Below are 12,033 nucleotides of genomic sequence, written 5' to 3' on the forward strand. Positions count from 1 at the left end.
CTTTAATTTCTTTGGTTTGTCTAATTGCTCTGGCTAGAGTCTCAAGAACGATGTTGAATAGAAGTGGTGAAAGAGGGCATCCCTGCCTTGTTCCAGTTTTGAGGGGGAATGCTTTCAGTTTTTCACCATTTAGAATGATATTAGCCATGGGCTTAGCATAAATGGCCTTTACAATGTTAAGGAATGTTCCCACTATCCCTGTTTTTTCTAGTGTTTTGAGCATGAAGGGGTGCTGTATTTTATCGAATGCTTTTTCTGCATCTATTAAAATAATCATGTGATTCTTGACTTTGTCTATTGATATGGTGAATGACATTTATTGATTTCCTGATGTTGAACCAACCTTGCATCCCTGGGATGAAACCCACTTGATCATGGTGCACTATCTTTTTAATATGTTTTTGTATGCGATTTGCTAAAATTTTGTTGAGAATTTTTGCGTCGATGTTCATTAAGGATATTGGTCTGAAATTTTCTTTCCTTGATGTGTCTCTGTCTGGTTTAGGTATCAGTGTGATATGGCTTCATAGAATGAGTTTGGGAGGGTTCCCTCCTCTTCTATTTTATGGAATACTTTGAGAAATATTGGAACGAGCTCTTCTTTAAAGGTTTTGTAGAACTCGGCTGAGAACCCATCTGGTCCCGGACTTTTCTTTGTTGGTAGGCTTTTGATGACCTCTTCTATTTCATTTCTTGAAATTGGTCTATTTAAATTGTGTATGTCCTCCTCGTTCAGTTTAGGCAATTCATATGTCTCTAGAAACTTGTTGATGTCTTCGAGGTTTTCTGTTTTGTTGGAGTATAGATTTTCAAAATAGCTTCGAATTATGTTTTGTATTTCACTTGTGTCTGTTGATATTTCCTTATTCTGAATTTTAGTGATTTGGGTTTTCTCTCGTCTTCTCTTTGTTAGTGTGGCTAAAGGTTTATCAATTTTGTTTATTTTTTCGAAGAACCAACTATTTATTTTGTCAATTTTTTGTATTGTTTCTTTTGTTTCAATTTCATTGATTTCAGCTCTGAGTTTAACTATTTCCTGTCTTCTACTACTTTTGGTGCTGATCTGTTCTTCTTTTCAGAATATTGCTTTCTTGAGAACAGCTAAGAAATGGTGTGAGATAGAAAGAGTTCCTCAGACTAATCAGTCATCCTGGAAATTTTTATAAGTTAAAAACTGCTGTTTTCCAGTGTAGGTCGTAATCAATAACAGTAATCTCAACAGTATAGGTTAATTTTTGAAAAACTTTACTGAAAGATTTCCACTCCCCTCTTTTTTTTTTTTTTTTTTTTTTTTTTTTAAGAGAGATTCCCCTGGAGCTTCAGCGACTGGTTCATGGTGGCCAAGTAAATTTGGATATGGAAGATCATCAGGATCAAGAGTACATAAAACCTAGACTGAGGTTCAAGGCTTTTAGTGGAGAAGGACAAAAACTTGGAAGGTAAAAGTCCTACAGTGGAAAAAAAATACTTCTTTGTTCAACAAGAATTTTCTTTGAGAATAAAAATACCAAAATGACTTAGGTAGTAAAAACTGAAGTATGAAGACCTTACTGGTAGAATCATATATGCAGAAAGGGAAAATAACTGGGGAATGATATTGGCCAAATTATATCATTATGTTATGTGCACATAACATATAGCAACAAATCCCACCGTTATGTACAACTGTAATATACCAATTAAAAAAATAGGGAAAAAGAAAAAACAATCAGACATGCAAATCTGGAATTACTAGCAGCTAATACTTAATAGCAGTTATCACATTCCTCGAAGCACTTTCCATGCATTAACTCAGTAACAACTCTTTGATGTATAGAAATATTATTACTCCATTTTGCAGATGCAGTAATTTGCCCTAGATGATTGAGTTGTTCATGAGCTTCTGAGATTCTCTCAGAATCTGACACTCTGCAGTCTATGCTTTTCACCATTCTTTCATGTCTCAGATTCCATGGTTTCAAAGGAAAAATCATAAAGGGTGGTCAGATAGATAAAACATTGCATATCTTACATCACAACTTTAAGCATGCATGTCTACCATAAGTGACTAATAAACTGTGTTCACTGCACTAAATAGGAGCAGTGTGCTTAAATGAGTGGTTTTCAGTGACATTTAAGTACCCATGTTTTTTCTGTTATGAAAGCCCAGTATGCAAAACCTAAGCTCCTGTGACTATAGGTAAAGAAGGAAATTGTCTGTGAGACTTTTCCAGAGAACCCCTAGGACTTCAAAGAGCACATTTAAAAACCAGTGTGTATATCAAATGTATTAGTATATTCCTTCATAATAAATGTGACAATGTAATCTTCCTAAATCTTATGAAATACACTTGTAAAAATTACCCTCCATCCACATATTGTAGATGACATAAAATTGTGGTATTGGTTATGTTTCCCAAGGACACTTCCTTCCAAGTCCTTTTTCTTCTTTTTTCAGTTCTGTGATTGAACCCAGGGCCTGGCACATACTAGAGATGTGCTTTACCACTGATTTGTATCCCCAACTCAACTCAAGTTCTCTTTGTCTTGAGCACACTATATGTTCCCTTTCTCCTTTATCAAAATATGAAGGAATTTAATTTTGCTTTTTTTTTTTTTTTTTTTTTTTTTAACACATTGCTATTCTAGTCTCCTTTTCTGTATACTTTTTTCCTGATAGAAACTGATTCCTGGGGCATGTAGAGAGCCTGGAGTGTGGGTTGACTCAGGTTTGTTTTTTAGGATTCAGACCTGTCATACCCAAGCTATACATGAAGTTTTTCTCCTTCATTTCATTTTACTGCCAACACAGATAAGATCTCCTCCTCACACACCTCCACACTGGGGATTGAACCTGAACCCAGGGGTGCTCTACATGCTGACTTATCCAGGCTGACCTTGAATTTGCAGTCCTCCTGCCTCAGTCCTTCTGAGTTACTAGGATTACAGAAAAACATTACCCAGTACTCTCACTTAACAGGAGCACAAAATTCATAGATGGGAAACTACATTTTTGTAATGATAGAATAAAGGTATTATTAAATAAAAGTTAGTTTGGTGATCTAGAGGAGACCCAGTAAATAAGACCTAGAAAATCACAATCATTTTGATAGGCTGGATTACAAGAAGATATTCACCAAAGGCTTTTGAACTATAATATATAATGATAATTTGAAGCAAATTTCTCTGCCTAAAAATGGTCATTTCCTGTGAATCATAAGATTCTGCTTGCCACCCTCTCTCATGCAGCCATTACACCTGACATTTGACTTCATATTGGTCCCTGGACCCTTAAGGGTTCTCCTTTCTAATGCCTAATAGCTCCTTCTTCCTTTTCCTTTTCTTATCCCAGTTTCTCGATAGCCCTCACCTAACTGCAGCCTTTGAATTATCTGTTCCTGTGTGGCTTGGTGCTGCTGGGGTAGCCTCAGCTGTGCTGGACAGGTAGTACTGAGTCTTCACCATTCTCACATGACTGACCTCAGATGCCACTTCCTTTTCTGAGACTGCAGTCTACTTGTGCTGCTCACACACTGCATATTTCTTTTCTTCCAATCTTACTGAGGAAACAGAGCCTGACAGAACTTACTTTCATTTTTTTTTTTTATTTAATTTTATTTGTTCTTTTTAGTTATACATGACAGTAGAATGCATTTTGATACATCATACATAAATGAAGTGTAACCTCTCCTTTTTCTGGCTGTACATGATGTAGAATCTCACTGGTTGTGTAATTATATATGTACATAGGGTAATAATGTTTGATTCATTCTACTATCCTTCCTACTCCCATACCCCCTCCCCTTTCTTTACTCCCCTCTCCCTAATACAAAGTACCTCTATTCTTCCCTAGCACCCCCACCTTATTGTGAATTAGTATCCACATATGAGAGAAAACATTCCACCTTTGGTAGAATGTATTTTGACATATCATACATACATGGAGTATAACTTCCCATTTTCATGGTTTTACATGATGTGGAATTATCCTGGTTGTGTATTCATATGAACATAGAAATGTTATGTCCAATTCATTCTACTGTCTTTCCCATCCACCCCTGTAACACACACAAATACACACACACATATGAGTCAGCATCTGCATATCAGGGAAAATATTCGACCTTTGGTTCTTTGAGATTGACTTATTTCACTTAGCACGATAGTCTGTAGTTCCATCCATTTATTGGCAGATGCCATAATTTCATTATTCTTTGTGGCCGAGAAATATTCTGTTGTGTTTATGTACCACATTTTCTTTATCCATTCATCTGTTGAAGGGCACCTAGGTTGGTTCCATAGCTTACCTGTTGTAAATTGAGCTGCTTTATGCATTGATGTGGTCACATCACTGTAGTATGCTGATTTTAAGTCCTTTGAGTATAAACCGAGGAGCGAGATAACTGGGTCAAATGATGGTTCCATTCAAGTTTTGAAATTTCCATACTTCTTTCCAGAGTGGTTGCACCAATTTGCAGTACCAGTAGCAATGTATGAGTTTACCTTTTTCCCACGTCCTCACCAACATTTATTTTTAGATGTATTCTTGATAATTGCCATTCTGACTGGACTGAGATGAAATCTCAGTATAGTTTTAATTTGAATTTCTCTGTCACTAGCAACATTCAACATTTTTCATATATTTTTTGACTGTTTTTCAAATTCTTCGGTGAAGTGGCTGTTCAGGTATTGAGTTTGTTTTGTTTTGTTTTGTTTTCTAGTGGTGGGTTTTTTTTTGTTTGTTTGTTTGTTTTTTTTTTTTTTTTTTTTTTTTTTTTTGAGTTATCTTGGAGGTTTATGCTCTATCTGAGGTGCACGTGGCAAAAGATTTTCTCCCATTCTGTAGGCTCTCTCTTCACGTTCTTGTTTCCTTTGCTGTGAAGAAGCTTTTTAGTTTGATATCATGCTACTTATTGATTCTTGATTTTACTTCTTGTGCTTTAGGAATCTTATTGAAGAATTTAGCTCCTAAGCCAACATGATAAAGATTTAGGCCAATTTTTCTTCTAATAGGTGCAGAGTCTCTGGTCTAATGCTTAGGTCCTTAATACACTTTGAGTTAAGTTTTGTGCAAGGTGAGAAATAGGGGTCTAATTTCATTGTGTTACATATGGATTTCCAGTTTTCCCAGCACCATTTATTGAAGAGTCTATCTTTTCTTCATTGTATGTTTATGATGCCTTTGTCTAGTATGAGATGACTGTATATATGTGGGTTTGTCTCGTGTCTTCTGTATCGTTGGTGTTCATGTCTGGTTTTGTGCCAACACCATGTTGTTTTTGTTACTATAGCTCTGTAGTATAATTTAAAATCTGGTATTGTGATGCCTCTGCCTTACCTTTCTCGCTGAGGGTTGCTTTGTCTATTCTGGGCCTCTTATTTTTCCAAATGAACTTCATGACTGCTTTATGAAGGATTAAATTGGAACCTTAAAAGGAATTTTATTAAATCTGTATAGTACTTTTGGTATTACGACCATTTTGACAGTATTAATTCTGCCTATCCAAGAACATGGGTGATCTTTTCATCTTCTAAGTATTCTTCAATTTCTTTCTTTAATGTTCTGTAGTTTTCATTTTAGAGGTCTTTCACCTCTTTTGTTAGACTGATTCTCCGATTTTTTTTTTTTTGAGGCTATTATGAACAGGATAGTTTTCCTGATTTTCAGTTGATTCATCACTGATATAGGAATGCAATTTTATTTATTTTTATTAATTTTATATCCTGCTACTTTGCTGAATTCATTTAGGAATTTTAGAAGTTTTCTAGTGGAGTTTTTGGGTCTTCTAAATATAGAATCGTGTCATTGGCAATTAGAATAGTTTTGAGTTCTTTCTAACAGGAACTTCTTCTGGGGTGGGGATGGGGGGCACGGGGATTGAACTCGGGTCACACAACCACCGAGGCACATCCCCAGCCCGATTTTTGTATTTTATTTAGAGAGGGGTCTCACTGAGGTGCTTAGTATCTCACTTTTGCTGAGTCTAACTTTGAACTCATGATCCTCCTGCCTCAACTTCCCAAGCCACTGAAATTACAGGCATGTGCCACTGTGCCCAGCAGAACTTTGCTGATATTTCTTTCTGCATCCAAGTTTATTAATGTCTGTATGTAACCATCTCTCCTTCATTGAGTTTGAAGAAAAATGTGTTTTTTTCTCCTATCTGAGGGAATTAGAATGGTCACATCCTTTCCTCTTATTTGTTTAGAAACCTTGTTTCACCAATTAACTTCACTCTCTTAAAAAAAATTCTTTTTAATGTGAAACTTGAAACATTAAACCAATTTGTGAAAATATGAGTGTGGTTTGATCAGTTGAGTAATAAGCAGAAAGTTTTAAGTAGCAAATAAGTGTGACTTTGAAAGCTAAATATTAAAATTAAAGGAAGTGGTTTGTTTATACCACATCTTCATCTCATCCACAGTTTATCTCTGTGATTCTGAGCATGTCTTTTGATCTGTGACTCAATCCTTCCTGATAAAATGATGTGGGAGCCTACATTATCTTGAAAATTCATCCATGCCAGTTTCAAATGTTGTTCATATAATTTCATTTTGACATACATTTTAAAAAGAAGCACATGATAGATCTTCCCTTACCTAGTTTCCCCATTTCCTACTTTCATGTTTTAGAAGAAGCTTGCCTGGTCAGAATTTCTTAAACACAAAGCATTAGATTACAGAATATCAATCGGAAGCAGTTTTACGTCATGGAAAAGAGCCCAAAATAGACCTCAGCTTCCTCATTTATCAATGGGGAATATAGGGATAGCTTTTTTTTCCAGAATTGTCCTTTGGATAATAATTATAATGCCCATAGCCCACCTTCAAGTAATGCCAACTATATAACAACACTGAAATACCTTTGTATCCTAGTGAGTTTAATCTTTACAACAATGGTGCTCTTGTCTCTTACCAAAGAAATTCAGGCACAGTGAGAGTTAACGACTAGCCCAGGGTCACACACTTTATCAGTGGCAGATTATAACTAGGTAATCTGACTCTAGGATATATGCCGTTAACCATTATGCAGCATTGCATCACAGAATGATTTAAATAAAATAATGAATGTGATATTGATGGTAGTTATAATAATAACTATTAGTATTATGTAACTGATTATTGGTGAGGTAGAGAGAGAAGGTCCTTGGCATGCTATGTCTTCTCTTTGATTTTCTTCCCTCTGCTTTGCGTAAAGGACACTGGACTGTTGGCACAATAAACCAGCATGGTCATGCAATTATTTAAGTCCTCAATTTCAAACTTGAGGGAAAAAAAATCTTAATATCTGGTCATTTATTGTATATTGTTATTTTCTTTTTTGTGTTAAGAAATTGCTAGAGACAGGGAAAGTGTTAGCTAAAGAAAGAGAACGTGAATTGATCACTTACTATATATTTTGAGAGACTTTTTGAATAGGAGTAAGTTATGATGAATTTGGTTTTATTTTGCACTAAAACTCAAATGTTCATAGCACTTTCATACTAAGAAAGTGATTCATAAGGAACCCATCTCTAAATCTCAGTATTTGAGAATAAATGTCAACCTTTGAAAGAATTCCTCAAAATGACTAAGAGAATATTAAGATTTTATGTTTATGAAAGATTTGGCTCCATTTGTTTTAATTGTAACCAAAAGATTACTCCTGGGGTAGGAGGAGTACTGGGGATTAAACTTGGGGCACTCAACCATGAGCCACATCACCAACCTGATTTTGTATTTTAGTGCCTCGCCATTGCTGAGACTGGCTTTGAACTCTTGATCCTCCTGCCTCAGCCTCCCAAGCCGCTGGGATTATAGGCATGGGCCTCCATGCCTGGCTAAGAGCACTCTCATTTTGACATAAACTTAAAATGACTGATCATCTTGTTAACATTAGAAAACAATACTAAGGTCACTAGTAATCAGGTTCAAATGATAAGATGTTTTAAGAAACTTTACTATAAATGTATCACCACCACAAAGGAGATTGAAAGAAGCAGAGGAATCTTAAATTGAAATCATATTCTTCTTTGTCCAGAAGTCTTATGAAGGATCACTTGAGAGTCGGCTATAGATCTAAGTGTTTACCATCTTCAGTTACTCATGTCTTATATATTCAGTTGTGTTCTAATTCTGAAATTCTTCTTTCTTAGCCTTACACCTGAAATAGTCAGTACACCTTCCTCCCCCGAAGAAGAGGACAAGTCAATACTTAATGCAGTTGTTCTTATTGATGATTCAGTGCCAACTACAAAAATTCAAATCAGGTTAGCAGATGGAAGTCGCTTGATACAAAGATTCAATAGTACTCACAGGTAAGCTTCTTTATCAGCCAAGTGTCTAGTTTGCTGTTACTACACCCAGTAATACTGTATATAACGTGAGTAATGCATAATATGAAATTCTGTATCTTTACTATCAAAGTAAATTTTTGTCAGAAAAAAATATTGAAAAGGATAATAGCTGCTGGGCATGATGGCATACACCTTTAATGCCAGGGTCTTGGGAGGCTTACTCAGGAAGCCAGCCTCAGTAACTTAGACCCTCAGTAACTTTGCAAGACCCTGACTCAAAAAGGACTGGGGATATAGCTCAGTATTAGAGCACCCCAGAGTTCAGTCCTCAGTACCAAAAAAAAAAAAAAAAAAAAAAAAGAGAGAGAGAGAGAGATGATCCGCTGTGTATAAGAAATGAAATAGATGGTAATCCCTATAAACTATCCAAATATTAATGTTAATTCAGATATCATACAAAAATTAGAGCTATAGTTTTACATTGTTGCTAAAACCATATGAAGTAGAATCAGATTTAATTTAATATAGTAAAACTTTATTTGGACTTTATTCATTTAAAGAATTTATGGTAATTTTTAGATGTTATTAACTTTCCGTATAGCAGATTCTTAATATCTGTGGTATAGTTTATGTGTCATTAATAGTACTTCAGATAAACTTATTTTAAATGTCCCTTTAATATTTATTTATATGTTAGTATTTATTTGTTCATTGAAGCAAGACTCTAAAGAATACATTTATGAATTGAGTTGAGTTACTGTGCATATATGAGTTATTTTTAAAAGTTATTTCTGTGACTTACACTTTGCATAATTTTAGACTTACCTTTCCGTATGCCAATTGAACTTACCTTTTTCTGGGCCATATACTTCTAATATATTCTCTATCCTGAAAAAAAAAAAAACTAGGGCTTACACTTTCAATATAACAATACTGTTAATACTTTTTTGTTAATAACTTGTTTGAAGATTGTTTCTATTTTATAGTGAAATTAAATGTTAGCACACCCTAAAGTTAATCTTTATATTTCAATTTGAAGATCTAAGAAATCCTTCCATTTAAATGATTTTAATTTAAGAAAGTTACAGCACTTTTTTTTTGTGGTGCTGGGGATTGAACCCAGGGCCTTGTGCATGCAAGGCAAGGACTCTATAAACTGAGCTATATCCCATCTCAAGTTACAGCACCTTTAAATCACAACTGGAATTATGTAATTTTTTGTAATGTTTTATTATGATTATCTGATTCTAGCTAACAGCTTGTCTGGAAATATGCATTTTGTATAACAAATTATTTTCATCTTATTTCTTCAGGATCCTGGATGTTCGGGACTTTATTATTCAGTCCCGTCCCGAATTTGCAACTCTTGACTTCATTCTGGTGACTTCATTTCCAAATAAAGTGTTGACAGATGAAAGCCTGACATTACAAGAAGCAGATATTCTTAACACTGTGATACTCCAGCAACTAAAATAATATTGCTGCTGTCTGTGCAGTAGCATATAGGATTAGGTAATGTGCCATATTAATAAGAAAGATACTTCCAGCATAAAAACAACCAAATTATTTTTATCATTTCTACAGATAAGTTTTGGTTTTATTGTTATTCTATTTTCCCGTCTTTAGATGAATTTGAATTAGGGATAGATCTTGAGTTTGTAGTAGCAGAGCTGGCTTCTGTTGATGGTTTTTAAATTCCTAGGCAAACCAATTTGTTACATGCCCAGTGTTATTGTAGCAACATTTGTTTGCAGAGAAAATGAACAAAAAACCCTTTTTGATAAACACATTGATGAAATTTGCACTAAATTTTCTTGATGCAGCAGTGACCAACAGCCATTAAGAATTCTTTTGATAAATAAGTTGGAATTTTTTCTATAATATATACTGAAAGTATCTGTATTCTGATTTTGATCATATAATTATTTCTTCTATTAGGGTTTTACACATTCCATTAGTTGACTGATTCAGCTATATTGGTAGTATCACAAAATATGATTTGACCTTGTATTTTGTAGAACTATGACCACCATAAATTATAGTCAAAAATATATAAAAGTTATGGTTCTTGAGAAGAAATGGAACAGCACTTTAAAATCAAGTAATTATAATCTCTCCCAGAGCCTGACTTCATCATGTTCATTTATTCATTCAGCAGATATTTCTAGGGGATCAATTATATATTAAACACTGTTGTAAGTGCTCAATCCAGAATGTATTCTACTCCAGAAGAAAACTACCATAGAAGTACAGGAATATAAATTCCGTTATATAGACTGAATCTAAAGAATTACCAGCATAAATGTTTGACATTTCTGCTGAAGCCAAGTATTTCCTAAATGGGGAAGGCTACATCAGGAATGAGGGAAAAGCTTTTCTTTTTCCCAGATGCCACTTCACCTTTCAATATTACTTCTGGTTAGTTTTGTATTGCTGCCAAAATAAATCATAAAATTTATAACTTAAAATAACACAGATTTGTTATAATTTTATAAGTTAAAAGTTCAGCATGGTCTTATTGTGTTGAAATTAAGGTGTTGGCAGGACTGCATTTCTTTTAGGGGATACTAGAGGCAAATAATTTCCTTGCCCTTCCAACCTCTACAGTCTACCTGCATTCCTTGACTTGTGGTCCCTTTTGCCATTTTATATACCAGCACCATTGCATCTCTCTTGACAACAGCCAGTAACAGTTCTCTGATTTTAAGAACTTTTGTGATTAGACTGGGTCAGCCAGATAACCTGGGATTATATCCCCATTTTATTAACCATAGTAATCTTAATCATATCTACAAAATTGTCTTTACCATTTAAGTTCACAGGTTTGGGGATTAAGACGTGAACATGGAGTAGGCAGGTTGGTATTATGCCTGTCTGAAAAATTCATATCCATTCCATGTAAATTCTCCCCATCCAAAGGTGCTCAGAAGTTTCAAACTATTAAAACATCAACTCGAGTCCACAGTCTTACCTGAGTATCACCAGCTCAAAACCCAAGTTTCATTTAAATCATCTAAGTTAAATATAGGAGACTATCTAGGTATGATTCCTAGGCCATAATTACTTTCCATCTTTAAACCAAGAAATTATCTGCTCTGAAATATAATGGCAGGACAGCTATAGAATAACCGTTAAACTAAACTTCTGTTCAGAAAGCAAGCAGCAGAGTGAAGGAGCCACTGGTGCCAACAATTTACAAATCCTTCCAGCTACAATCCATCAGGTTTCTTGGCCTGGGATTAATCTATGACTCACAGCTTAGTCCTCTAGGCTTGTGACTCCGTCTCATCGTCCTCCTTTTCTCCAAAAGTAGAACATGTTTGCAGCTCAGTAGTTTTATCACCCTGTTTCTTCCTTCTTTCATGTTGTATTATATACCTTTCAGATAGCGTACTTTCTGATGGTATAACATTGTCAAAAAAAAAAACTTGTGGGTCTCCTGCATTTGTTATGAGGCTTCATTCCATTGGATAGGAGACTCTTCCACATATCTTCCTAAATAGTCTCATCTCTATTTTTAGCTTTTTCTGAAATAGCTGAGATCTGTGAGTCACACCCTTAATATCTTCAGAGAGCCTTTTGTGTGACTGAATACTCACCTTTTGATTTTTCTGGAGTATTAGCAAAACATTGTACAGCCACACCCTTATCTTTCTGTAGAGCAGGATTTCCTGACAATGACTCACTTAATTTTAGTGTCTTGCCATTAGGGTAGGCTGAGAATTTCCTAAGTCATCAATTTCTGGATTCTTTGTGTTTATTAGTTCTTCCCTCAATC

The 12,033-nt window shown here is 34.9% G+C and overlaps 1 protein-coding gene across 3 annotated transcripts in view; it reads left to right on the forward strand.

Annotated features, from left to right (window-relative positions):
- The window catches only part of UBXN2B (UBX domain protein 2B), a 35,657-nt gene extending 24,657 nt beyond the window's left edge, over positions 1-11,000 (forward strand). For 2 of the 3 annotated variants that reach the window (XM_079117025.1, XM_079117026.1), the window contains 3 exons: positions 1,302-1,439; positions 8,115-8,276; positions 9,569-11,000. In XM_079117025.1, the coding sequence (XP_078973151.1) occupies positions 1,302-1,439; positions 8,115-8,276; positions 9,569-9,731 (463 nt within the window). In that variant the 3' untranslated portion in view covers positions 9,732-11,000. Of the gene's footprint in view, positions 1-1,301; positions 1,440-8,114; positions 8,277-9,568 lie in introns of those variants that run through there. The other variant, XM_079117027.1, reaches the window with a different exon arrangement.
- The last annotated feature ends 1,033 nt before the right edge of the window (positions 11,001-12,033 follow it).

Source organism: Sciurus vulgaris (genome assembly GCF_902686455.1).
Source record: "Sciurus vulgaris genome assembly, chromosome: 1".
Taxonomy (NCBI): domain Eukaryota; kingdom Metazoa; phylum Chordata; class Mammalia; order Rodentia; family Sciuridae; genus Sciurus; species Sciurus vulgaris.